This window comes from Pinus tabuliformis, chromosome 6 (genome assembly GCF_031772625.1).
Source record: "Pinus tabuliformis cultivar Carrire ecotype Pingquan chromosome 6, CPIR1, whole genome shotgun sequence".
Taxonomy (NCBI): Eukaryota; Viridiplantae; Streptophyta; class Pinopsida; order Pinales; family Pinaceae; genus Pinus; species Pinus tabuliformis.
This window is the reverse complement of record NC_142292.1, coordinates 580,878,943-580,906,411: the sequence shown is the minus strand read 5'-3', so window position 1 is coordinate 580,906,411 and position 27,469 is coordinate 580,878,943. Positions and strand designations below refer to the sequence as shown.

At 38.3% G+C, this 27,469-nt stretch overlaps 2 protein-coding genes across 3 annotated transcripts in view; both read right to left on the bottom strand.

The window, feature by feature from the left end:
• The window catches only part of LOC149259863 (NAD(P)-binding Rossmann-fold superfamily protein), a 330,444-nt gene that overhangs the window by 3,879 nt on the left and 299,096 nt on the right, over nt 1–27,469 (bottom strand). The gene's annotated exons all lie outside the window — the stretch shown is intronic.
• The window catches only part of LOC149259864 (uncharacterized), a 54,120-nt gene continuing 31,204 nt past the window's right edge, over nt 4,554–27,469 (bottom strand). Inside the window, 2 exon segments of the mRNA XM_089434021.1 lie at nt 4,554–4,911; nt 5,190–5,405. Of these exon segments, the coding sequence (XP_089290147.1) occupies nt 4,554–4,911; nt 5,190–5,405 (574 nt within the window).

Sequence of the window (27,469 nt, the reverse complement as noted above, 5' to 3'; positions counted from 1 at the left end):
CAGTTTGACCAGTGATCAGTTCAGACCAGCCAGTTTTTAAAACTATGTATGTGATATCCATGACTACAAGGTATTAATACAATGACATATCCTAATGATGAGATTTTCTTTCTTATTTATACTTCATCTAAAACTAAGGTAGTCATCTGCATAGAACAAAGACAAGAAGGCAATTCTATTATTCTTTTTCCAGAAATTGACTTCATTGCGCCGAGAGGAGCATTCTACAGCCCAGTATGACCCTGATGTGTAAGTATGTCACCTCATCAAAAAATAATAAAAATAATTTTTGTTAATGTCGGCCAAAACATTAACTTGGATTTTAAATTATATATAGGTTGAATCTTTAGATTATGTATAACTTTTTAATCTTATTAATGGACCAAGATTAATTATTGAAGTATAACTATGTATTATTATATATAATTTGAATGGATAATAAATTATCTCATGGGTCTAATAGTTTCTTTATCATATACGTGAATTTGAATAGATCATAAATTTACATATAACAACATTTTTTACCACATTGATATTTCAAATTAGTTAAAATTTCAAAACTTTTTTTTTAATATATATTTTCATTGTTCACTTTTTTCACTTTTGATTACATTTTTTCACCCATTTACTCTTTATTAAAGCCAATACCATTTCTTAAATCAAAGGGAAAAGGTTAATTCAACACAAAGAATAGAAAATCTTGCTCCAAAACAGTGTTACTTGGGAGCGGGAGCAAAAACGGGAGTGGGAGTGACATTTTCAAAAGCTCCCGATTTGGGAGCGAATCCTAGAGCGATTTTTTAAAAATATATATATCTTTTATATTTTGATACATATATGTCAACAAAAACATGTAGAATGATGAATTAGATATAAAAAACATAAAAAAACATATATTGATCATTGAACCATATCACATCAATCATCTAGAAGTTATAATCTTCATCAACCACATCCACAAGTTAGTAACATTATTACAACATATTGAGTCTTGTGAGTCATGATTCATCAATCTTAAAGTTTCAACTTCAAGCTTTCAAAATTGAAAATTCAATATATAACATTTATCATCATTGATCACCAAATTGTACTTGTAAGCTAAGTTTAACCATTACAAGAAATAATACCTAACTATTAACATGAAATGAAATGTTATAAAATGAATTATGAAATGAAATGAAACAACTTTCCGAAGCATCATATTCATAATTCAGAATCATTACCAATGAGTTATAATTGCCAACTTCAAACTTCAAACATTCATTGTCACAGTCATATATTGTTTACAAAAAATATCATTATGATATGAAAGAGTCAAGACTCAAGACTCAACAGTTATGAAAACTAATAGAAACTAGAAAAGACAAGTAAACTGTAAATCTATTATCTACTATTGCATGTGGCCCTTGCCACGAGAGTCTAATGTATGAGCAGGTCGTGGTGGTCTTCTAAGAGTTTCCCGCACAGACCGATGACCAGAACTAGAAGGCACATGCCCTCCATGTGACGATGTAGATGGAGGTGGCGACAACAAAGGAACAAGACTCGGAACTCGAGCACTACTACTGGATGGTGGACGTGGCATGGTTGCTACTTCATCTTTCTCCCTTATAAGTTCCTCTTCCAGTTCTTCAAGATGTATAGTGCCATCCTCCAAATTGTCATCCTTTGGGTGGTTGTCCCAGATTTTATATGTTGGATCCTCATAAGCACGATCATAGTAATGACTCGACAACCTCAAGTTGTAGTGCACATAAACCAAGCTTTTTGCTCAGTTTTCATTGAGTCTGTTTCTTTTCACATTATGTATGAAGCTGTAGGTGCTCCAACACCTCTCTGCAAAAGAAGTATTTACAACTTGTGATAGAACTTTTTTTGCCAATTTTGGCAAAAGTCCATGGCCGCCATATGTTTCCCACCATGTGAGAGCATCAAATCTGTATCTGTCTTCCATTGCATGGAAGGTACCAAACAAACCAGTGCCACTGAAGTATCTGCCTATTTCAAGACGCACACTAGCACATTCCTCCCTGTCAGGTATCAACTTTTCTAATGCTTCCAAATATCCTTTAGATACCTCTTCATCTATATGGGGTTTGGTCCTAACCCTACCCCCTGGTGCAGGTTGGCCCAACCAAGATGTAGAGTAGTATTTTGGTGTAAGTATATACGCCAAGCAATGTAGTGGAAGATTAAGTTTATTCCACCGTAAACACACACAATCATGAATCAGTTTGTACAAGTCGGGATCATTGTTATGAACAATATCTTTTATTTGCCCCAACATGGTATCCATCTGCTCATACACCTCGCCAATCACTAGTTTATCTGTATCTGCAAACCGAATCATGTGATAAATGGGCTTCGTGAAATCCAATACTTGCCTCACACATGCCCAAAACATACCATCAAGAGCAGCCTCCTCCACCAGTTCAAAACCTCACCTATCAGTTGCATTTGTAGCCCTTTCCTTTAATACTTGCCAGTGTGGACTTGATACCATGCTAGCCAATGACTCTCTTACCTTCAAAAGGCGCCTGAAGGTGAGATAATAGCTACCAAATCTAGTCCTCGCAATCTTCAACAACTCCAATCTTGAGTGGCTGCGGAAAAGGCCATGGGTATTGCTATGATTTGTAATAAATTTTATCATTTGTTTGCCTTTCTTGTACAAATCACCAATCCATTTGTATTGTTCATTTTTGTTCTTAACAACATCATGCATCAAAAGGTTCAATGTGTGAACCAAACACCCAAACCAAAATATGTTGGGGTATTTATCCTCAATACTTGCTCCCACTGAATTACAATTAGGAGCATTATCAGTGATGACTTGGATGACATTGTATGGCCCAATAAGGTCAATTGTTTCAAGTAATGCTTCTGCAATGTTGATGCCGGTCTTGAACTTCTCTGAGTAATCATATGCATTTAGAAAGATGGCACCACTAACAGACACAGCAAGAACACTTATCAATGGCTTGCCTTTTACATTTGTCCATCCATCAGATACAATGGACACCCCATGGTCAGTCCAAGAACTTGTCATTCTATTCAAAGAATGTGATATTTTTGCTTTTTCATGATCAAGTCCAATGGTTCTTGCCTTGTCATACCCAGGGCTCTTGTATCCTTTAGGGGCATCATTTATGGCAAAAACCATTTCGTGCCAATAAGGTGAGCGAAGAACATTGAATGGTATCCCACATGCATAGAGAAACCTGTAAACTTTTGAATCCACATCATTCCTACACCCTTCATCAAGGAAATCTAATATGGTTCTACGCCTTAAAGCTGGTGACCCTGTGCCTCCATATCCACTGCCTTGGGAGGATGCTGAAGGAGTTCTTTGTGCTTGTGATTGTGAGCTTGGTTCAAAGAAACCCCTTGATTTTTTAGATTTGTATTGGGCTTCCTCCTCTTCCCTTATGTATTTGGCTCTATCTGTTGCTGACACACCTGCACAAGTTTTGATTCCTATTTGTTTATCTCCATCCCATGGCATTTTCCCGCAAAGGTGTTTCCTAGCATGGGTGTATGAACCTGTGTAATTATTGTTGCAAAGGGGGCAATGAAATTTAGTGGTTCCACCCCCTTTCCCTACTTCAGGCCTGTTAACATATTTCCACAATGGGGTTTGGTCTTGTTGTCGCGCAGATTGACACGACAACGCTCAGACCGGGGGCTGTCACTCTGATCCCTGATCCCTCCATTTAAGCCTGTCTCCCGCGGCTAAGGGGGGTAGTCCCTGTGAGATGATGAGACCAACTGTCGACCAGTTGGTTGGGAGACACGAGACACGATATGAAAAACACCAGATAGATTTGATTAACTTAGCAGACCAGTGCCTTAAGAGATTGTGGTTAAAACGATTACTTGTTAGATGATATAGAAATATGAACTGTGAACAGCAATCATTTGTCATCAGCTAAATCACAATGCTCTTAAAATGACCAAAACGATATCCAGCAACTGAAAATTTTGAAAGATGAATGCTTTAAACCACCACGAGTCATAAACCATTAACCAGATATCAATTTCGCATCTCGACTTGAAAAAATTCAGATCTCAGCATGAAAGATATAACATGAAAAACCGCTGAAACTGGCAAAACTAATTTTCCACAAAATTTTAATATTTTTTAAATTTTTTAAATCTTTTTTCAAATTTTTTTTTTATTTTTCAATATTATAAAAATGAAAATTAAAAATCTAAAAATTTAAAATCTATTCTAAAACTAAACTATATATAAAAAATTAAACTAAACCAAAATTAATTTTTTTTTATTTTTTATTTTATAAAAATCCTAAAAAAGAAAAAAAAATCTAAAACTAAAATCTAAAATCTAACTAAATCTAAAACAACAAAAAAATTTAATAATTAAAATCTAAACCAATATGAGTCAAAACCTAAACATTTTAATTTTTGGATTTTTTATGAATCTATAAAACGAAACTATAAAAGAATTAAAATCTGAAAATTAAAATACATAACTAAAATAAAACAAATTAAAATCTACGCTAGCCTATCCATGACTTAAACAAAAAAAACGATTAACATAGAACGAAACTACGCATACCCAAAGAAAAAAAATCAAAACCGAAAAAACGCAACCCTACTCTCCTGATCACGCCCAAAGATGACTCGAATTTGCGCAGACAGACACGAAGACGGCGGAGGCAAAAATCGTAACCTGAATTGACTGAAATACGTGATGCAATAAGACGGCGACAGAGAAAAACAAAAACGATCTTACCAACAACACGCAGGTATACGTGAAGACACTGGCTGGACTTGAGTCGCTTTCTGAGCCGTTGGTATCGATTTGAGACTGTGCGTTTGCGGTGAGTGGAGCAGAGCGTAAACACTTCTGCGGTTTCCAGTTCAGGACGGCGGACGAGAGTGAGACTTCTGAAGCACGCACAGCTACTAAAAACCCTTTATCATTTGGAAATGGTGGACGGTGTCGACTGGCGTTTGCTTATGCCAATGTTTTGACTGTCGGCGGCCTATCTGACAATACTCAGAATGCTGATACGCAGTGAGATACAGTCATGGCAGTTTTGAATCGACGTTTTTTTCTTTTGCAGATACTGAATAGAATGCCTGGGCCGACAGTTTTCGATGGAGGTGAAAGGCGTTCCGCAGATGTCAATAGATATATTTCCCTTGCGCTTGATGCAAATCACCTCCCCAGAAACTCGTAAATTACTGACGGCGATTTGGAAAAAATCGATTTAAGCTGAGCATGATTTACCCTGAAACCGTGGCTTGTCTGCGTGAATGAGAGCATATTTTTAATGCGTGTTTTCACCCACGCTATTTCAGAACTTCTCCTTTCTCTTACTGCAAGCTGGCTCAGTGCTGGGTGTTTTTCCTGTGGCTTGGATTTGCTGGCTGAGCAGCTGCAAAACAAATAAAAAGGAAAAAGAATAAAACCCTAATCTTGAATCTGCATAAAGCAAAAAATTGAAACCCTAGATCAGAAAAATTTGAAACCCTAAAACAGCTGATTAATGTACAAACTTTTGGCCCCTTGACAGCCAGATTCAGCAATAAGAACAGGAAAATTTTAAAGAAATAAAGATTCTCAGATTTTCACTGTGAAGAACTTCAGAAAATCTCTCATGCAAATTTAAAAAAATAAACCGAATGGTAGACCCAGGATCAAATCCAACTGGGCTCAACACAAAATGCTTGCAGGAGTTGGCTGGTTCAGCCGAGAACTTCCCCGAACGCCCACAAAATTTCCTTCAATGATGTTTTCTGCACAGCTCAAAACAACTGTCAATAAAGAGGGCAAAAATGTTGCTAGATCTCAGGAAGTAATGGAGATACCTGCCATTACTTCAGAAACCCTAACAGCACCCAAACCCTAGCAAGTGAACAAGATACCTGTGCTCACAATACTCTACAAAAAGCTATTATTAACAGCTGAAAATAACATATGCAGAAAATTAAAACAATCTCACAGCATTTCAAGAGAGTAACACCAGCAAGATATGGACCCCAAAGTCTTCTTTTATTAACCAGAAACAGATTTACAAGAGAGCTTCTTCAGTCTTAGACTCACAGATCCAATGATCTGAAATGACCCCTAGCACCCTATTTAAAGGAAATGATCCCAACGGCTAGTTCGAGTGATCCATGTAGAAATGATCTCGACCGTTGATGAGGATCAAGACATCTCTTGATTTCATCCGTCGATTTATTCACTTAAAATATTATTATTTTATTAGTTAGGGTTTTTTCTTTATTATTTTTTTTTTTATTCCATTTTTTAATTTTTATTTATTTTGTTATTTTTATTCATTTTTTAATTTTTTAATTCATTTTAAAATGGATCATCGAACTAAGCCTTCGAAAACATCACCTAGGACCTAGGACTTAGGACTCATGAGGGGATTTAAAACATTTTTCGACCCTCAGGACACATTACATCATGACTTTTACAAATTTACATCTTAAGGGGACAAACCCATTTAATACAGACCCTCACAAATCACCCAGTTTTTGTGACACAACTATAATCTAGCAGATTAACACACTAGGATTCTCCTAAAATTCGAATGACAAAATCAATCCCGGCTTTGGGGTCAGGCTGAAAGAAAACTCTGCCGATCGTAGATCGGTGAGACGAAAAACCTTCCGGGACGTAGATTATCATTAGAAAGTTAGGTCCACCTAGGCAAATTTACATACATGACTCTGATCTGCTAAGATTATTTACATTCATACATGCAGACTGGGTTTACAATTAGATTGATCAAGCTGCTGATGACTGCTGGATGGCACGGACACGCTGATCAGGTGCTGCCCCTTTTTGCAAAAAAAAGGGGGGTGTACTGCATGGGTAGTTGACCAGTAGTGGTCAACATCTGGCTCTACTTGGGGACACGTTGCTGCTTGCAGGAATGTGAGAATCCAGAATCTGCATCCATACAACACAAAAATAAGTAGCGTCCATCCAAAAATCAGCATATACATTAAGCATAGGAAAGATAAAAGCTCTTCATTTATTAACTAATCTAGAAAAGTAAATCTAAATCCTAAAACAGAAATAAAAATGCAGAAAAAACAAGGAGTAGGGTTAGAAATACGATACAAAGGATGCCCCATGGCATCAGATGTGTTCAATATAGTGTATACTGAGCATTTGCCTGCTTTCAGGCAAATCTGTTGGCTGCTTGTCGGATGTGCCATGTCCAATTTTGCATATGGTAGGACTCTTTCCTATCCGAAAATCAAGCTGCTCGTGGCCGTCTGATGCGTCAAATCTTCTTCTTATTTTCTTTCTCTTACGCTTTTTCTTTCTGGTAGGTTGAATTACTGATGACCTGGAACTTTCTGTTTCAAAACTATCAGATGAATTATGCGTGATATGTCTTTCTTTATCCTGCATCTGATCTTTATCATTCTTAAGTCTATCCGGATCACCTTCAATTAACCATCTTTCAATCGAATCAATAACCTCCTCATAATAAGATGGAGCTCGTTGTAGCACATGAGAAGGCTCCTGATCTATTGATGTCACCTGGTTTCTTTCATCTTCCAATTGCTGAAACCTTTGAACCTGTATTTTAATGGAATCCATCTGACTAGAGTGTTCAACCTTTATAGCATTGATTTGTCTGACATGGTGTTCTTCCATGTCTTTTATCATTTTATTGTTCTTTTCCTTTATGTCCATCAAGTAATGCTGCATGAAATTTATTTCTTCTTTATGATTCGCTTGCATGTCAGCCAACTGATTATTATGATTGAACGTCATGATAGTCATTTCCTCTTCCATAGTTAGTAACTTGTTTTGCATAGAGTCAATTTCCCTATCATGATCAGCTTTCATGGTCACCATATTTTCCTCTAAGACTGACATCTTGCTATGCATGTTTCCAATTTCTGTTTCATATTTAGTTTTCATGGCCTCAATTTCTTTAGCATGCTGATTTTGTGTGACCTCAATCTCCCTATTACGTTTTTCCAGGTGGGTGCATAAAGTTTTCACATCATTGACATAATTAGTTTGATTGATTTCCATATTTCTTACCAACATCATTAGATCTCGTAAAATTTGTTTTTGCTCTTCCCTTTCATTGTCATTTGTCCTTGATTTTTCACTATCATGAACTTGATCTGCAATATTTCCGGTGGATGACACATTCTGACATGATGAATCGTCTTGGGATCTTTCAGCTGGACCGCTTATCAAATTACTTTCATTCTGTTGCACAATTTTAGAGGCAGAAGGCAAGCTGTTTGGATAACCATATCTATTTTTAAAAGCATCGACAATTTCTTCTAAAGAAGTGAAAGATTCATTTGGAAAATTGTTAAACCAATTCAAAGCATCATCTTCTAAAGAAAGGACAAATAGGCGCATTTTGATATCTTCATGATTAAACTGAGGGGATCTACAGTATATGATCATGATGCGAGTAAACAAGACTAGATGCCTTCTAACAGCGATTGGATCACCACCCGAGAAAATAGGTAACTTAGGAATGGCATCTTCCGGAAAATCATGGAGACGTTCAGTAAAATGACATGGCTTAAATGAATAATCCATGATGAATGATAAGGGATTAGATGAATGATAGAACTAGATCTCTGCTCAAGAAAATCAAGAGATGAAAGAAGTGGAATCGCCACTTGAACAATGAATCTGATTCTAAGATCCAAAAAGGAATCACAAGCAGATATGAGGAAGGCTTCTTGTCTGAGAAAAATGAGAAAATGGAGTCGCCACCCAAACAAGAAACAACCCCAAGAGATGCTGCTGATATGGGATGAAAAGATGCCAAAAATATTGAATCTGCCAGCTCAACTGAGAGATGAGAAGATGAATGTCGATGAAACTCCAGGAAGAGAAAAACTCTATCCCCGGCAACGGCGCCAAAAAATGTTGGCATTGTCGGGCCAGATGAAAAGATAAAAAAGAAAAGGATGATTGTCGTTGAAACACCGAGAACAAAGTGTCCCCGGCAACAGCGCCAAAAAATGTTGGTGTTGCCGGCTCAAACGAATGATAGAAAGATGAACGATGAATGATGAAAAGTCGTTGAAACACCAAGGACAGAAAAACTCTATCCCCGGCAACGGCACCAAAAAATGTTGTTGCGCAGATTGACACGACAACGCTCAGACCGGGGGCTGTCACTCTGATCCCCGATCCCTCCGTTTAAGCCTGTCTCCCGCGGCTAAGGGGGGTAGTCCCTGTGAGATGATGAGACCAACTGTCGACCAGTTGGTTGGGAGACACGAGACACGATATGAAAAACACCAGATAGATTTGATTAACTTAGCAGACCAGTGCCTTAAGAGATTGTGGTTAAAACGATTACTTGTTAGATGATATAGAAACATGAACTGTGAACAGCAATCATTTGTCATCAGCTAAATCACAATGCTCTTAAAATGACCAAAACGATATCCAGCAACTGAAAATTTTGAAAGATGAATGCTTTAAACCACCACGAGTCATAAACCATTAACCAGATATCAATTTCGCATCTCGACTTGAAAAAATTCAGATCTCAGCATGAAAGATATAACATGAAAAACCGCTGAAACTGGCAAAACTAATTTTCCACAAAATTTTAATATTTTTTAAATTTTTTAAATCTTTTTTCAATTTTTTTTTTTATTTTTCAATATTATAAAAATGAAAATCAAAAATCTAAAAATTTAAAATTTAAAATCTATTCTAAAACTAAACTATATATAAAAAATTAAACTAAACCAAAATTAAAATTTTTTTATTTTTTATTTTATAAAAATCCTAAAAAAGAAAAAAAAATCTAAAACTAAAATCTAAAATCTAGCTAATATCTAAAACATTAAAAAAATTTAATAATTAAAATCTAAACTAATATGAATCAAACATAAACATTTTAATTTTTTGATTTTTTATGAATCTATATAAAAAAACGAAACTATATATAAAAAAAATTAAAATCTAAAATACATAACTAAAATAAAACAAATTAAAATCCAAAAAAATCTACGCTAGCCTATCCATGACTTAAACAAAATACGATTAACATAGAATGAAACTACGCATACCCAAAGAAAAAAAAATCAAAACCGAAAAAACACAACCCTACTCTCCTGATCACGCCCAAAGATGACTCGAATTTGCGCAGACAGACACGAAGACGGCAGAGGCAAAAATCGTAACCTGAATTGACTGAAATACGTGATGCAATAAGACGGCGACAGAGAAAAACAAAAACGATCTTACCAACAACACGCAGGGATACGTGAAGACGCTGGCTGGACTTGAGTCGCTTTCTGAGCCGTTGGTATCGATTTGAGACTGTGCGTTTGCGGTGAGTGGAGCAGAGCGTAAACACTTCTGCGGTTTCCAGTTCAGGAGGGCGGACGAGAGTGAGACTTCTGAAGCACGCACAGCTACTAAAAACCCTTTATCATTTGGAAATGGTGGACGGTGTCGACTGGCGTTTGCTTATGCCAACGTTTTGACTGTCGGCGGCCTATCTGACAATACTCAGAATGCTGATACGCAGTGAGATACAGTCATGGCGGTTTTGAATCGACGTTTTTTTCTTTTGCAGATACTGAATAGAATGCCTGGGCCGACAATTTTCGATGGAGGTGAAAGGTGTTCCGCAGATGTCAATAGATATCTTTCCCTTGCGCTTGATGCAAATCACCTCACCAGAAACTCGTAAATTACTGACGGCGATTTGGAAAAAATCGATTTAAGTTGAGCATGATTTACCCTGAAACCGTGGCTTGTCTGCGTGAATGAGAGCACATTTTTAATGCGTGTTTTCACCCACGCTATTTCAGAACTTCTCCTTTCTCTTACTGCAAGCTGGCTCAGTGTTGGGTGTTTTTCCTATGGCTTGGATTTGCTGGCTGAGCAGCTGCAAAACAAATAAAAAGGAAAAAGAATAAAACCCTAATCTTGAATCTGCATAAAGCAAAAAATTGAAACCCTAGATCAGAAAAATTTGAAACCCTAAAATAGCTGATTAATGTACAAACTTTTGGCCCCTTGACAGCCAGATTCAGCAATAAGAACAGGAAAATTTTAAAGAAATAAAGATTCTCAGATTTTCACTGTGAAGAACTTCAGAAAATCTCATGCAAATTTAAAAAAATAAACCGAATGATAGACCCAGGATCAAATCCAACTGGGCTCAATACAAAATGCTTGCGGGAGTTGGCTGGTTCAGCCGAGAACTTCCCCGAACGCCCACAAAATTTCCTTCAATGATGTTTTCTGCACAGCTCAAAACAACTGTCAATAAAGAGGGCAAAAATGCTGCTAGATCTCAGGAAGTAATGGAGATACCTACCATTACTTCGGAAACTCTAACAGCACCCAAACCCTAGCAAGTGAACAAGATACCTGTGCTCACAATACTCTACAAAAAGCTATTATTAACAGCTGAAAATAACATATGCAGAAAATTAAAACAATCTCACAGCATTTCAAGAGAGTAACACCAACAAGATATGGACCCCAAAGTCTTCTTTTATTAACCAGAAACAGATTTACAAGAGAGCTTCTTCAGTCTTAGACTCACAGATCCAATGATCTGAAATGACCCCTAGCACCCTATTTAAAGGAAATGATCCCAACAGCTAGTTCGAGTGATCCATGTAGAAATGATCTCGACCGTTGATGAGGATCAAGACATCTCTTGATCTCATCCGTCGATTTATTCACTTAAAATATTATTATTTTATTAGTTAGGGTTTTTGCTTTATTTTATTTTTTATTATTATTATTATTTTTTATTTATTTCATTTTTTAATTTTTATTTATTTTATTATTTTTATTCATTTTTTAATTTTTTAATTCATTTTAAAATGGATCATCGAACTAAGCCTTCGGAAACATCACCTAGGACCTAGGACTTAGGACTCATGAGGGGATTTAAAACATTTTTTGACCCTCAGGACACATTACATCATGACTTTTACAAATTTACATCTTAAGGGGACAAACCCATTTAATACAGACCCTCACAAATCACCCAGTTTCTGTGACACAACTATAATCTAGCAGATTAACACACTAGGATTCTCCTAAAATTCGAATGACAAAATCAATCCTGGCTTTGGGGTCAGGCTGAAGGAAAACTCTGCCGATCGTAGATCGGTGAGACGAAAAACCTTCCGGGACGTAGATTATCATTAGAAAGTTAGGTCCACCTAGGCAAATTTACATACATGACTTTGATCTGCTAAGATTATTTACATTCATACATGCAGACTGGGTTTACAATTAGATTGATCAAGCTGCTGATGACTGCTGGATGGCACGGACACGCTGATCAAGTGCTGCCCCTTTTTGCAAAAAAAAAGGGGGTGTACTGCATGGGTAGTTGACCAGTAGTGGTCAACAGGTCTTGTTTAGTTTTTTCAGCTGTTGAATCACGTTCACCCTCCTCCAACTCCTCACCGAGGTTTTCATCAAATCCACTTTGTCCCCGTTCTTCATCCCCTTCTTCATTTTGAACCCTCCTTTTCCTACTCTCCAGCACCATAATAACCAGAAACTGAACCAAAAAGAAGAAAATGCCAAGAAATATAACCATGATGTTTGAAATTTGTAGTTTTGAATATTCAAAATTTAATAAAATGGAATGGGAATGGGAATGGCCCAATGGGAAACTAAAATAGAGAAAAATTTATTTATTTATTTAGAAATTAGAAGTAAATTAATAAACATTAAAAAAAAAAAATTGCTAACCTACCTCAAATGCGTCCAAGACTCCTTGCTCCTTGGCACCTTACTATTAGTCTCACTCAAGTCACAATGATTCATAAAAGCCCTTCCTCCCTCATTATATAAAAAAAATTAAGCCGCGCAATTTTTTTTTTCCACCGCATTCGCTCCCGGCCTCCACGCGCGTCGCTCCGGGAGCGAAATTTAAAGCCCGGGAGCGATCAGGAGCGATCGCTCCCTGATCGCTCCCGGAGCAACAGGAGTGATGCTCCCGAAGTCGCTCTCGAATTTGGCAGGGAGCGCGGATTGGGAGCGGGATTGGGGGGGGGGGGGGCTCCCCCGCAACACTGACTCCAAAATCTTTTAATATTTCTTTTAATTAAATATTTGTAAATTGAATGTTTAAAAGAAAAAACCATATCATATGGATATATTAAAATCTTTAAAGACAAATATTTCCACATCAAAGTTGAAATACCTGAAAATATTAATTTTATGTACTTTTATTATGAATTTTACTATCATACCCTGTAAGAAACATCATTAAATCTAATATTAATATTAAAATATTAATATTGATATTAATATTAAAATATTATAATTTAATATATTATTCAATTTGTTATATTATAAGATATATTAATATATCATGATATATACTAACTCTAGATATATATGTAGGGAAGAACAAAGGCATAGAGTGATAAAGATGGAGAGATAGAGGGAGTGACAAGGGAGAGATGGAGATAAAATGAAGAAGAGGGGAGAGGAGGAATGAAGAGAGAGAGAAAGAGAGGAGTGATGGAGGGGGAGAAAGGGAAGGAGAGAGGGAGGGAGATAGTGACAAGGTTGGAGGGCAGAGAGAGAGGGAGGGAGGGATGAGAGGGATGGGACTTGAGAGGGACGGAGGGGACTTGAGAGGAAGGGATAGAGAGATGGAGTTGGAGGTGGGAGAGAGGGAGTGAAGAAGCAAGACATAGAGAGAGAAAAGTGGGGAGAGAGAGAGAGAGGGAATGATAAGGGAGAGATGGAGAGAGAGTGTGCAAGTTTTAGGGTGAGATAGAGAGACAAAGAAGGAGAGATTAAAGGAAGGGGGGAGAGAAGGAAAGCGGGAGGGAGATAGTGACAAAGTTGGAAGGAGAATAGAGTGAGAGAGGGGGGGGGAGAGAGAGGGAGGTGTGAGAGAAAGGGAGAGAGAGGAAGGAAGAGAGAGGACGTGAGAGAGAGAGGGAGGGGGGGGGGGGGGGGGGTTGGAGGGGGATAGAAAGGGAGGTAAGAAGAAAGACATAGAGAGAGAAAGGTGGAGAGAGAGAGAGGGAGTGACAAGAGAGATACAGAGAGAGGGAGAGAGGAGAGCATGAGGGAAGAGAGATATAAGGGGGAGAGAGGGAGAGAAGGGGAAGAGAGAGGGAGAGGGAGAGGGAGAAGAAGTGGGAGGGAGAGATAGATAAATATGGAGAAAGAGTGTGTCTATTTTGGGGGTGATCTAGAGAGGCAAAGGAGAGTTAGAGGGAGATAGAGATATAGATGGGAGGTGAAAAGAGGGAAGAAGAGAGAGATAACGAGAGGGAGATATAGATAAATATGGAGAGGGAGAGCATGTGTGTTTGGGGAGGCAGGGGAGTGAGATAGAGAGACAAAGAAGGAGAGATGGAGGGAGATATAGATATAGATGGGGGGGGGCAAGAGAGGGAAGAAGATTTCTTGCACTAGATGCATTGATTTCAATGTAGATGATGATTTCTAATCCTATTTGATTGCATTCACTAGATGCATTGATTTTAGTGTAGATGTTGATTTCTAATTATATTTGATTGCTTGCACTAGATTCATTGATTTCAATATAGTTGTTGATTTATAATTCTATTTGATTTCTTTCTCTAGATGCATTGATTTCAATGTAGATGGTGATTTATAATCCTATTTAATTGTTTGCACTAGATGCATTGATTTCAGTGTAGATGTTGATTTCTAATTATATTTGATTGCTTGCACTAGATGCATTGATTTCAGTGTAGATGCACATTTTTAATCCTATTTGATTGCTTGCACTAGATGCATTGGTTTCAGGGTAGATGTTGTTTTCTAATCCTATTTGTTTGCTTGCATTAGATGCATTAGATGTTGTTAATCTCGAGGATGTAGATTATAAAAAAAAAAAATTTTCAAGATATATTTAGTAATACCTAGAGGATCACTATTAAGAACTAATTAGTTGTCAAAAGTTGCAATACCTAGACTTAAAATGAAATAGATATGTAGAATCAATCCTCCTGCAAAGTGCAAATTAATCCTTGACGAGCCCTTCTTCATCGCCAACTAATTACTAATAGAAAATTATATATATTCAAAATTATTAATAGATAATTGCATACAACAATGTATTCAAAATATTTATAAGAGGAAAAGATATATTTATAAACATTCAAAACAAATCAAAATATTCTTGAAGGAGATGTGATAATTGTTTGGAGAAACAAATAATGTAAATATTTTATAAATCTAGCCACTTATAAAAAAAATCAAAAATACAGTATTCTTGACTTTGCAAAATAGACTATAGATAATAAAAAAAATGAAAATATTCTTGAAGGAAATAATTATTTCAAACATTAGGGGAGAAACAAATTATTAGAGTAATCTTGACGCAGTAAATTATTAAAACTAGAGTCTTTAAGATATATTTAGTAACACCTAGAGGAACATTATTAAGAATTAATTAGTTGTCAAAAGTTGTGATACCTAAAATTAAATGAAATAGATGTGCAGTATCAATCCTCCTGCAAACTATTGACATGATTGTCTCCCTCTTCATCACCAACTAATTACTAATAGACAATACATACACATATAAAAATATAACACAACAACTGTAACATTCACAAGCATTACCATCCAAATCCAAACACATAAGCACACTAACCACTCAAAGCATCCAAACCATAGTTTTTAAAACCGGCCTAGCTAACCAGTTACCTGTCTAACCAGCGGGCAGTAGGGCCACCGGTTGGAACCCGCTGAAAAACTCGATTAAGGAGGCGCTATGGAGAGAATTTGGCCCTAACCGGTCCTAACCAGTTCTAAACCGGCTAGTTACCTACCATGCCCACTGAGGACCCACAATGCGGCTTTTCCAAGGTAGTTTAGGGGTTTCAGAGCGAAATTAAGTGTGCTTTCCCTCCAAAAACACCCTCTCCAAGCCTTTAAGGAACAAAACCAGTTAAATGATCTTGTTTTCGTGCAATACAACCTTCAACTGAGAAGGAACCAAATGATGAACAAAGCACCTAATCTAGATCCCATTGTGTTGGACGATATTGATCCAACATCAGAATGGGTGGAGGAGACTGAAGATCCTATGTTTGACGCTGATTTAGATATCGACATGGCTTTAGCGGGGGATGAAGCAGATTTTGTGGCGGCGTCAAAACCAAGATCAGTAGCGGCATCAAGGAAATGCAAAGAACCAATGGAAGGCACTAGTCGTGTAGGAAGACAAACTTGTGCTTCCATTAGGTCCACTTCTATTATTATTGGTTGCATTGCTACTGAGGTTTCAAATCAGGCTGAGGCATCCTCAGACTCTGAACCAAATGATGTCTATGTAGCTCCTGATGATGATCTTGTGGCTAGTAGTGATGATGAACTTGATGATTGATCATGTGTACACTGTAGACTTGTAGTAGGCCAATGGTCTCATAGCTTGCAGCATTGTTTTTGGACTTTATAGGCCATTTAGAGCCTCATTGCTTATGTATTTTGCTATTTTGTCGATGATATGTATTGCACTCGGTGCCATTTTGATATATTCACCTTTACATGGTATATAAATGAGCAAACTTTGCATATTTTGTCTCTATTGGCTTGGAATCATGGTTTTAAATCTTAAAATAGTTTTGCTTCATTAAAAATTAATTATTTAATGTATTTTTCTAAAACCGGTTCATTTAGACCAAACCAGTCCCAGTTAGACCGGTTCCAGTCGGTAAACCGGTTCATTAGGTGGATCGGTCTTAAAAACATTGATCCAAACATAGACATAAAAACCATTCAAGGAAAGAAACACAAACTAAACTAAAGAAGGGAATGATATGGTCATGCTAAGCAAAGAAAACATAATGTGAATTTTGAAGTTTATCTCAAACATATACATAATAATGATAATCTAAAAATGTGACATTGTTGCCCTCAACTGGAACCAACTTAGATCCATCTAACACTGGATCTATCATGCACCAAGAGGGATCAAATCCCTCAAGGTGCAAACCTTTCCTCAAGTTCTACACTCCAAAAAGAAGGTTTGCACCTCGAGGGATTTGATCCCTCTCAGCACATGATAGATCTGGTGTTAGATAGATCTAAGCTGATCTTACCTACATATCAAGAGACAAATTGAAATTAAGAAATTGCTTATAGTTGCAACATATAATCTATTTTTTTCCAAGGAAAATCTTGCGGGATTCCCCTCATTTCCCTAGAAAATCTTGATGGAAGACATCACAACCACCAGCCATGATAGCATCTAGTAATCTCAAGGACTCGACTTTTTCGTTTCAACACTACTTAAGTTTTCAGACTACGCCTCTCTACAACACTTAGTCAAATTTTGATTAAGTGTTTACTTCTTATTACTATGCAGCGGAATTCAATTTACTTTACTTCACTTAACATTCAACACTTATTCAAATCTATGATATCATAAACAACAGTCATGACAACAATGTACATGGGAGAGGGAAACTCCCCACAGTAGTTCACCCCAATCTTGGTACTTCAGCAAATATAATACAAAATATATTTTACAAAGTTACAAAGGCATGGTAGTTGCCTGGCCCAAACCAGCAACTCGTCCACCATGTTTACAAAATTGTGCAACTCCTGTCCGCACTATTTTTCCCAAGTCTGCTGCACATTTTTCCCACGTAATCTAGTAATCTCAAGGACTCAACCACATTTGAACATGTGACCTAAGGCCTCCCAACCACAGTATGCTTTGGACATGTATTGCAAGAAACACGACACCCCCCCCCATGTTCCAGGAATTGGCTTCATCTTAGTTACACATCAAGAGAGAGAAAGAGAAATTAAGAAATTACTTATAGTTACAACATAGAATGTATTTTTCCAAGGAAAAACTTGTGGGATTCCCCTCATTTCCCTAGAAAATCTTAATGGAAGACGTCTGAACCACCAGCCATAATAGGATGTAGTAATCTTAAGGACTTGATCAGATTTGAACATGTCACCTAAGGCCTCCCGATCATAGCATGCATCGGACCTATGTTCCAGGAAACACAAAACCCCACCATGTTCCATGCGTGTTTCGGCCAGCCATGCATGGAAACACATTTCCACAAGGGTGAAACATGTTTCATCTCGCGGAAACATGTTTCAGGCATCATACAACTTTGCCTACAACCCACAAAAAAGTTTTTTAATCATTCACATGATTTAAATACTATCTTTTGAGAATTCTAGAAGCCTCTAAGAATTTAAAATTTCTTATAAAAGAGGCTACCCCTTTCATTTGTCTTCACACTGTTTGAAGCTTGACCTGTTGAAGAAAGTGTAACTAGGTTCGGTCTTCATGACATTGTAATTATGATTTTTAAGAAAATGAATTTATCATTATGCCTTGCTACATGGGTTTCATGAACAAGAGGTTTATTTTATAGATGGCTCCCATTGAGAGCCTTAGGATTTATTATTAAAGAGTCAAAGTCATGAAGAGCTCTTCTTGAGCATTTATGTAATGTATATGAGTCAACCTAGAGTCCAAATCAGCCCTCCAAGACAAGCACAATCCTCTTAAAGAAGGAAGCAAGCTAAACGATGAAGAGATCAGTCATGTCGGCCTCAAAATATATATAACTGTCAAGTCGGCTTATAAAAGGTGACACATCAGTTCAGTGGACATGTCGGCTCAAATATAGGGACAAACACCTATATAAAGGAGCCTGTACCCTCGCAGTTTCACAGTCACATCTTCGCATTCCTCTCTGAAATCTCAGTTAAGTTAAGTGTTACAGGAATCTCAGATGGAGACATTATTACAGTATTTTGGTTGGAGAAAGGGTCTATGGTTCTCGGATGAATATTATAGGAGTACACACTCTTGGCATAAGTATTACAGTGATGTATGCACGACATGACAATGACAAGGATGATCTCAATGAAAAGAACACAGACATATACTCAATGAATTTCTCAATGCAGTCATAGTCGTGGTAACAAGGATGATCACAATCTCAACGTAGAGAAAGGATCTCAACTTACATCAAGGTGTCATCATAGTCATGAAAGATTATAATGAAGACTTCGGTGCAGTAGTCACATTATGGAAACGTCATCTACATGATGATGATCTCAATGAGCAGTAATGAACTAAGCAAAGATGGAGATATGGTGAAGTAGTCATGCTCTCATGAATATCTCAATGAAGGAAGCATGAATGATGATCACAGTGAAGCATTAATGATGATGATGATCTCAATAGCAAGAAGATGATTGAAGTCTTGGTCTTGGAGTGGCCTAGTAGGTCAAGGTTCATGGTCTTGGTATTCGTCAATTGGAATCTCTATAAAAAGAATTTTGTGCGGGTTTTCCTCTCCAAGAGGGAGAGGTTTTGGCCCTGGCAAAAAGCCAACCTAGTGTGTTCTTGTCTCTTTGTTTTGGTAGCTATTTAATGACCTAAGAAGACACACTCTAATAATAATAAGTGAATATTGTGCTAAGAAGTAAAGTTAAAATACCTCACAAATAGTTATCATGCAAAAAGAATCTCATTAACTACATTAGCCCTAGATTCTTCAACATGGTATCAGAGCTAAGGTGTTGAAGTCAAAGAAAGTGCAACAAAGAGACATTCAAGGATCAACTTCAAGAAGGGCATCAAAGCAAGTTGAAGGGCTTTTTCAAGATTGAAGGATCAAGTCTACAACAAGTGATCTGAAAATGGGGCACTTAGGCTTCTTATCTAGCTTACAAGAACCTCTCCCACTTCTAAAGCTTGAATTTTCCCAAGTCTATTTGATTAACCAATGCGGAATTAAGAAATGCTCTAAAGTATAGGCATATGCTTGTTTTTGTTGTTGGTTGTTATGTGCTTTAAAATCTGTTGTGCACGCTGATATTTAAATGTGCTTGAACATATACATAAATGCATATAACAATGAATAAGGCAGCAGTAAAAACAGACACATAAGACAACAAATTAATTTGGAGTTCACCCACAACTCTTGGGCTACATCTCCGTGAGCTCTTGTCAATTTGACTTGGCTCTCTAGGATTATGGTGTAAGTCTTTTACAAGTCTTTGACTCAACTCCTACTGTTCTACACATAAACAGTGGGTTCAGACACCTTTTTATCCCTTGGCTCTTGAAGCTCTGGCTTTTGGCTCTTGGCTCTTGGCTCTGGCTCTTTGGCTCTTGGTTCTGGCTCTTGGCTCTAACTCTGGCTCTTTGGCTTTGGTTCTGGCTCTTGGCTCTGACTCTTGGCTCTTTGGCTCGGGCTCTTGGCTCTTTGGCTCTCCTGCTCTGGCTCCTTTCTGCCTTCTACAACCTTCAAGCTCTCTGGCTTTTCACTTGAACTTCAAGTGACCCCAAAGGCTCCCTCAGCTGCTTTTCGCTTCTCTGTTGCTATTACTTTCAGCATTTAGCAACAAACAACAACTTGGCCACCAACAATAACTCAGCAGCAAACATCATTTGGCCACCGTTCTACAACCCAGCAGCCCCTAGTCTTTGACATTCACGGCTTAAAAAGCCAAATCGGTGTTGTCTGTTGGTTTTCCCTTTCGGGCTCTCTATCTTCCTGCCACAGTCCATTCAAACCCCGTCTCTGGGCATTAGCAATCATTGCTAAACGCCCTCAGGGATGAATGCCACCTATTTGGTAACGAAAGGGGTCTATCGGTGCTTTGAATCCTTCCATAACGGTTGCTCTATGTTTACACAGAGAATGCTGCCATTACATGGAAAAATCCACAGAGAACACTGTTCCCAGACTTGAAATTCTCAAATCCCTGCTTTATAGTGCCATCGGGTACGCCTGGAAATCCCTATCACATATCGCAATTGGCCTACCCCTTTGTATTCGTTAAACAACTAAATATGCGTACATACATTGAAAAATGGCATTTGGCAGATCTCAAATCTTATGAGATAGCGCCTATTTTTCCATCGGGTCCGGCTGATCGCTTATCGCATATATATAACATATGTGGCCCCGCTCCAATGTAATGCTTCGATTGCGATCCGTCGATTTCAGCGATCACACCATCACATATCGCATGGGTCTAAGGCCTGGTGCTTTGCTCCTCCGATCGCCCGATCGTCGATCGCATATCGCATGTCGGCATTATCACATTGTCAACAGCCCTTTTTATCGTGCAATCCGATCGCTGATCGCATCGACATATCGCTATCGCATATGTAAACAACCCAAGGTCCTTTCAACGTTCAATGGAACATTGCGATGCGATATTGTGGCGATCGCATATCGCAATCACTTGAGGCTTAAGGTCCGACCCAACGCCGTTGTTCTATTGCGATGCGATGAAGCCATCTCCACCATTGATCTAACGGCCCATGTGCAATCGTACTTCCCTTTAAAGGCCAAGGTCCAATAACACTTCCGCTTGGCTTCTCCGATGCGATTTCCTTCATTAAGGCCTTAAGCCCATTTTTCAAAGAATTTGCCTCATTTTCAAAGGAACAAGGGGAGCTTCTTTTCATGATAACTTCTTCATCTGAAATCCGTTTTCGCCCATTCAAGTTGCGTTGGATTCAGAATGAGGAGATCTCTGCAATGAGATTATTTCTAAGAGCAGCCTACGACTTTCATTTTCCTCTGATTTACAAAGGATTTGTGCCATTTGGCACCTTTTACCTCTTGCATGAAGTCTTTTAGACTTAGAGGTTTATCCAGGATCCATTTTTGGATCACGCCTTCCCACTAAAAGAACTTTTGGTCTCCAAAAGACTGATATACTGATTTGAACAGTAAATGAGAGTGACTCACCCTCTTCTTTCAACCTCCCTACACTTGCCTTTGCATAGTACCTCTAAACCAAAGTTTCTGACCACTTCCCTTCTCTTGGATGGGCTGGTCTTCCTGAGAAGAATTGTCTTCCTCCTTGCCTTCCTGTAGAACTTCCACTGAAATGGTCATAGAAGGTAGTTTGAGCTTCTTTGCCTTGATCATTGATCCAAGGTGGCTCAACAAATGTGAAGTACATCTGCTCCACAAAACTTTCATTTGTACCTGTTTGACAAGCTGCCAACAACAACTGTTAACAACAACAAGCATACAGACAACAACTGGATGGCCTAAACTCCTGCTTCAATAAACGAAACAAATTTTCACATTTTGTGAACACCTCCATGTCTTACATCTACATACAAATGATGGACTAGATAACAAGCCCACAAAACATGTCTTTAAACAAATGACCCTTCGAGTCAAGCATGTAGAAAAAGACCATTAGGACTCTTTTTCCAAAAGATGAAACTTTCATCTTTGTCTCCATTTGGAGACCAAGTTAACTTCTTTCAAGTCAACATGGCATCACATGCAATGCATGCATTTCATCCCTCAACTTTCACTTAAGCACACTGTACTTTCGAAGCTAAAATGAAATATAATGTAGATGCATCAATAGACATGCAATCTTAATCGGATAAGAACTCTAATTGTTCCTTACCAATCCCTTTCAAAGGTACTACCTTTGCCTGCACATCAGCATCATCATGTGAATCATTTTGAGACACATTATTCATGGAATCTTCACTTCCATTTCTGCCATCTTCTCTTTCCACTTTCTTCAGCTTTGGTGGAAGCATTGTTGGATTCAGTGTCCAACACTTTGCAGCAAGATGTCCTTGCTTATGGCAGTAAGTGCACTGCATGTGCATCCTCTTGACAACATGGTTTGCCTTGTCCATTGGACCTTTGGCTTCTTGCTTCTTTTCCTTCTTCTGCTTCCTGTATGCAGCCATTTTCTTCCAACATCTAGAAACATCATGGTTATCCAAACCACAAAAGGAACATGCAACTCTTTCCCCATACTTATGTGGAAATTTATCATGCTTTGCAAAATCAAAAGGAATATGATTAAAACCAGATTTATACCTGCCTCTTTCACCTTTATTGCCTTCATGAGGAGGTGAAGCGAATGAAGGGGTGGCTCCTTTGGGAACACCATCAAACTCTTCAAGGTTGTTAGAGTCTCCCCAACTCTTTGGTTCAAATGTGTGCTTCTGAACACCTGCATCCTGCAATTGATGTTTCAAGCTAATGTATTCCTCTTGGATACAACCTTCACACTTTTGAGGTAGAGGACATACAATGAAACTCCTTCTTGGGACTATTTCAATGGCTTTCATGGCAGCTTTGGAATTCTCTCCATAAGACTGTCCATAGCCAAGACCCAAATATTTAGGCCTTTCCTCAACCATTATTGGTTCAACAATACCTTGTGCATGCTTTCCCAAGCCCTTTCCTTCATAGCCCATCTTGGACATTAGCTTGGAACCTATGCCTTTAGTATGTTTCTTAAAAGAACCAATATAAGCATTCTGATATAATCCTTCCTTGAAGGTGTGGTTAATCAATATTAAGCTCTGATACCACCTGATCTGAAAATGGGGCACTTAAGCTTCTTGTCTAGCTTACAATAACATCTCCCACTTCCAAAGCTTGAATTTTCCCAAGTCTATTTGATTAACCAATGCGGAATTAAGAAATGTTTTAAAGTATAGGCATATGCATGTTTTTATTGTTGGCTGTTATGTGCTTTAAAATCTGTTGTGCATGCTGATATTTAAATGTGCTTGAACATATACATAAATGCATATAACAGTGAATAAGGCAACAATAAAAAGAGACACATAAGACAACAAATTAATTTGGAGTTCACCCACAACTCTTGGGCTACATCTTCGTGACCTCTTGTCAATTTGACTTGGCTCTCTAGGATTATGGTGTAAGTCTTTTACAAGTCTTTGACTCAACTCTTGCTGTTCTACACATAAACAGTGGGTTCAGACACTTTTTTATCCCTTGGGTCTTGAAGCTCTGCCTTTTGGCTCTTGGCTCTTGGCTCTAGCTCTTTGGCTCTCGGTTTTGGCTCTTGGCTCTGATTCTGGCTCTTTGGCTCTGACTCTTGGCTCTTTGGCTCTCCTACTCTGGCTCCTTTCTGCCTTTTGCAACCTTCACGCTCTCTGGCTTTTCACTCGAACTTCAAGTGACCCCAAAGGCTCCCTCAGCTGCTTTTCGCCTCTCTGCTACTATCAATGTTTTAAAACTCCAACTCCAACTCGGCCGAGGGTGGACTCCAACTCTGACTCCGACTTGGTATCGACTCGGTCGACTCGATTTCAATGACTCGGTCGTTGTAAAAAATACATTAAATATTTATTTTTTATAAAAACACATAATTTTAAAGACTTTCATTCATGTTTCCAGAATCCAAACACACATCATTAGAATATAGATAGAAGACAACATATGATCAAAGTAAGCTCATGAATATATCCATTATATCAAAATGGCACCCAGTGCACTGTCCAATACATACACGATGATGATATAGAGATCAAAACAAAAACACATAACCAAGGAAGCTAGAAATGGCCTCTACAACAAAAGTCTGTGACCAGTACTACTGGCTACTGCTAGAGTTTCCAACATCATCTGGCTCAGTGTTACTTGGGAGCGGGAGCGACATTTTTAGAAGCTCCCAGTTTGGGAGCGAATCCCAAAGGAGTTCGACAACCAATGTCACTAACATCAAGGTACATAGAGGGATTGGTGCTCTTGATTAAATACGAGTTCCATACCCTAATACATGACAAAATTCAATGGAAACATTGCAATCCCCCAATCCTGAAATCCTGAAAAACTGATAAGTCTGCTGGATTTTGAATGAAATCTAAAATTCTACTTTCTCCATATGAAATCCAATGAGGCTAGAACCACTCTCAAACATCCTGAGTCATTTCATGGTAATGTTAAAAATTTAAGTAAAAGGATGAAAATGAAAATTAAGGAGAATGTCACTTTTACTTAAATAACATATCAATACCAGGGATCAAAGTCAGACAGGGAAGCCCGTGAGTCAGACAGAGAAGCCCAGGGAGTCCCCCACACTCAAAAAAATTAAAAAAGCAGTTTTTTGGAGTTCATTGGCAGCTGTCTGTAACCTGGCTGGGTTGATACAGACTCGGTCGGCTCAGTATTAACTCGGCCGACTGAACCGGTTCAATGGCCGAGTCAAATTTTTTTTGACCGACTTGGACCAACTCGACCGAGTCGGTTCTGAGCCGACTGGATTTAAAAACACTGGCTACTATTACTTTCAGCATTCAGAAACAAACAACAACTTGGCCACCAACAATAACTCAGCAGCAAACATCATTTGGCCACTGTTCTACAACCCAACAACCCCCAGTCTTTGACATTCATGACTTAAAAAGCCAAATTGGTGTTGTCTATTGGTTTTCCCTTTCAGGGTCTCTGTCTTCTTGCCACAGTCCGTACAAAACCCGTCTTTGGGCATTAGCAATCATTGCTAAACGCCCTCAGGGATGAATGCCACCTATTTGGTAACGAAAGGGGTCTATCGGCGCTTTGAATCCTTCCATAACGGTCGCTCTGTGTTCACATAGAGAACGCTGCCATTACACGGAGAAATCCGTTGAGAAAACTACTCTCGAACTTGAAATTCTCAAATCCCCGCTTTATAGCACCATCGGGTCCGCTTGGGAACCCCTATCGCATATCGCAATTGGCCTGCCCCTTTGTATTTCGTTAAACAACGAAATATGCATAAATACATTGAACAATGGCATTTAGCAGATCTCAAATCTTATGAGATAGCGCCTATTTTTCCATCGGGTCCGGTTGATCGCTTATCGCATATATATATAACATATGTGGCCCTGCTCCAATGTAATGCTCCAATTGAGATCCGCTGATTTCAGCAATCGCACCATCGCATATCGCATGGGTCTAAGCCCTGGTGCTCTGCTCCTCCGATCACCCGATCGCCGATCGCATATCACATGTTGGAGTTATCGCATTGTCAACGGCCCTTTTTATCGCCAATCACATCGGCATATGCTATCGCATATGTAAACGGCCTGGGGTCCTTTCAACGTTCAATGGAACATTGCGATGCGATATTGCGGCGATCGCATATCGCAATCACTTGAGGCTTAAGGTCCGGCCCAACGCCGCTGTTCTATTGTGATGCGATGAAGCCATCTCCACCGTTGATCTAACGGCCCATGTGCAATCGCACTTCCCTTTAAAGGCCAAGGTACAATTCCGCTTGGCTTCTCCAATGCGATTTCCTTCATTAAGGCCTTAAGCCCATTTTTCAAAGAATTTGCCTCATTTTCTAAGGAACAAGGGGAGCTTCTTTTCATGATAACTTCTTCATCTGAAATCTGTTTTCGCCAGTGTTGTGAAAAGCGTGATTAAATCACGCTTTTTTCCCTGCGCCGATTTAATCACGCTTTTTACACGAAAAAATTGGCTATTTTTTTGCCGATTTTTTCGAAAAAAGCGAGAAAAAAGCGAGGGGTTGCCGAGACAGCACGATTTTATAATTTTTTTTTGGTTTTTCATTTGGTCATTTGGGTTTTTTCATGCAAATTTTTTTTAAAGAAACAAATAATTTTAGAGTGGGGCAGCTTAATGATCAAGTCTAGGCCCTAGTATGGATATGCTATTCATGGTAATGTTAAATTCTTAAAGTAAAAGTGACATTCTCCTTAATCTTCATTTTCATCCTTTTACTTAAATTTTTAACATTACCATGAAATGACTCAGGATGTTTGAGAGTGGTTCCAGCCTCATTGGATTTCATATGGAGAAAGTAGAATTTTAGATTTCATTTAAAATCCAGCAGACTCATCAGTTTTTCAGGATTTCAGGATTGGGAGATTGTAATGTTTCTAGGTGACACCACCTGCTCGGGCTACCCCTGCCACCAGTAGAGGACGTGGTCTACCTCCTATAGCTCCTACTTCTAGTTCTTCAGCTTCTAGAGCACATCAAACTCCACTGCCATCTCCACCAGCACAGGCACCAGCATCTACATCTAGAGGGAAAGGGAAAGCTGTGGCATTTTCTCGCAAGAGGGGCAGAGGAAATCAATAGGATTAGACCTCATTTTATTGTATATGACATTATGACATGATGAGATACATTATCATATTTTTTGTTGATATTTTGAGGCTGAGTTGGGACTCAGGAGTCAGGACTTACTATTCAGGACATGATTCAATGTTATGTGTGATTTTAGCGCTAGAAATGATATTAAACATCTTATATATTAGTTTTTTTATCATATTTATGTGTCAATGTATTTATTTTATGTTGTAGATGGTTTAGATATTAAAAAAATTGAAAAAAAATGAATATTTTTGTACCAAACGATTTTTTCCCGCTTTTTTCCCGATTTTTCCGATTTTTTCCGATTCGTTCCCCGCGCCGATTTAATCCCGCTCGCGCTTTTCACAACATTGGTTTTCGCCCATTCAAGTTGTGTTGGATTCAGAATGAGGAGATCTTTACAATGAGATTATTTCTGAGAGCAGCCTGCGACTTTCATTTTCCTCTGATTTACAAAGGATTTGTGCCATTTGGCACCTTTTACCTCTTGCATGAAGTCTTTTAGACTTAGAGGTTTATCCAGGATCCATTTTTGGATCAACAAGTAGTCTACAACAACAAGAACTTGTGTCTCCACATCAGT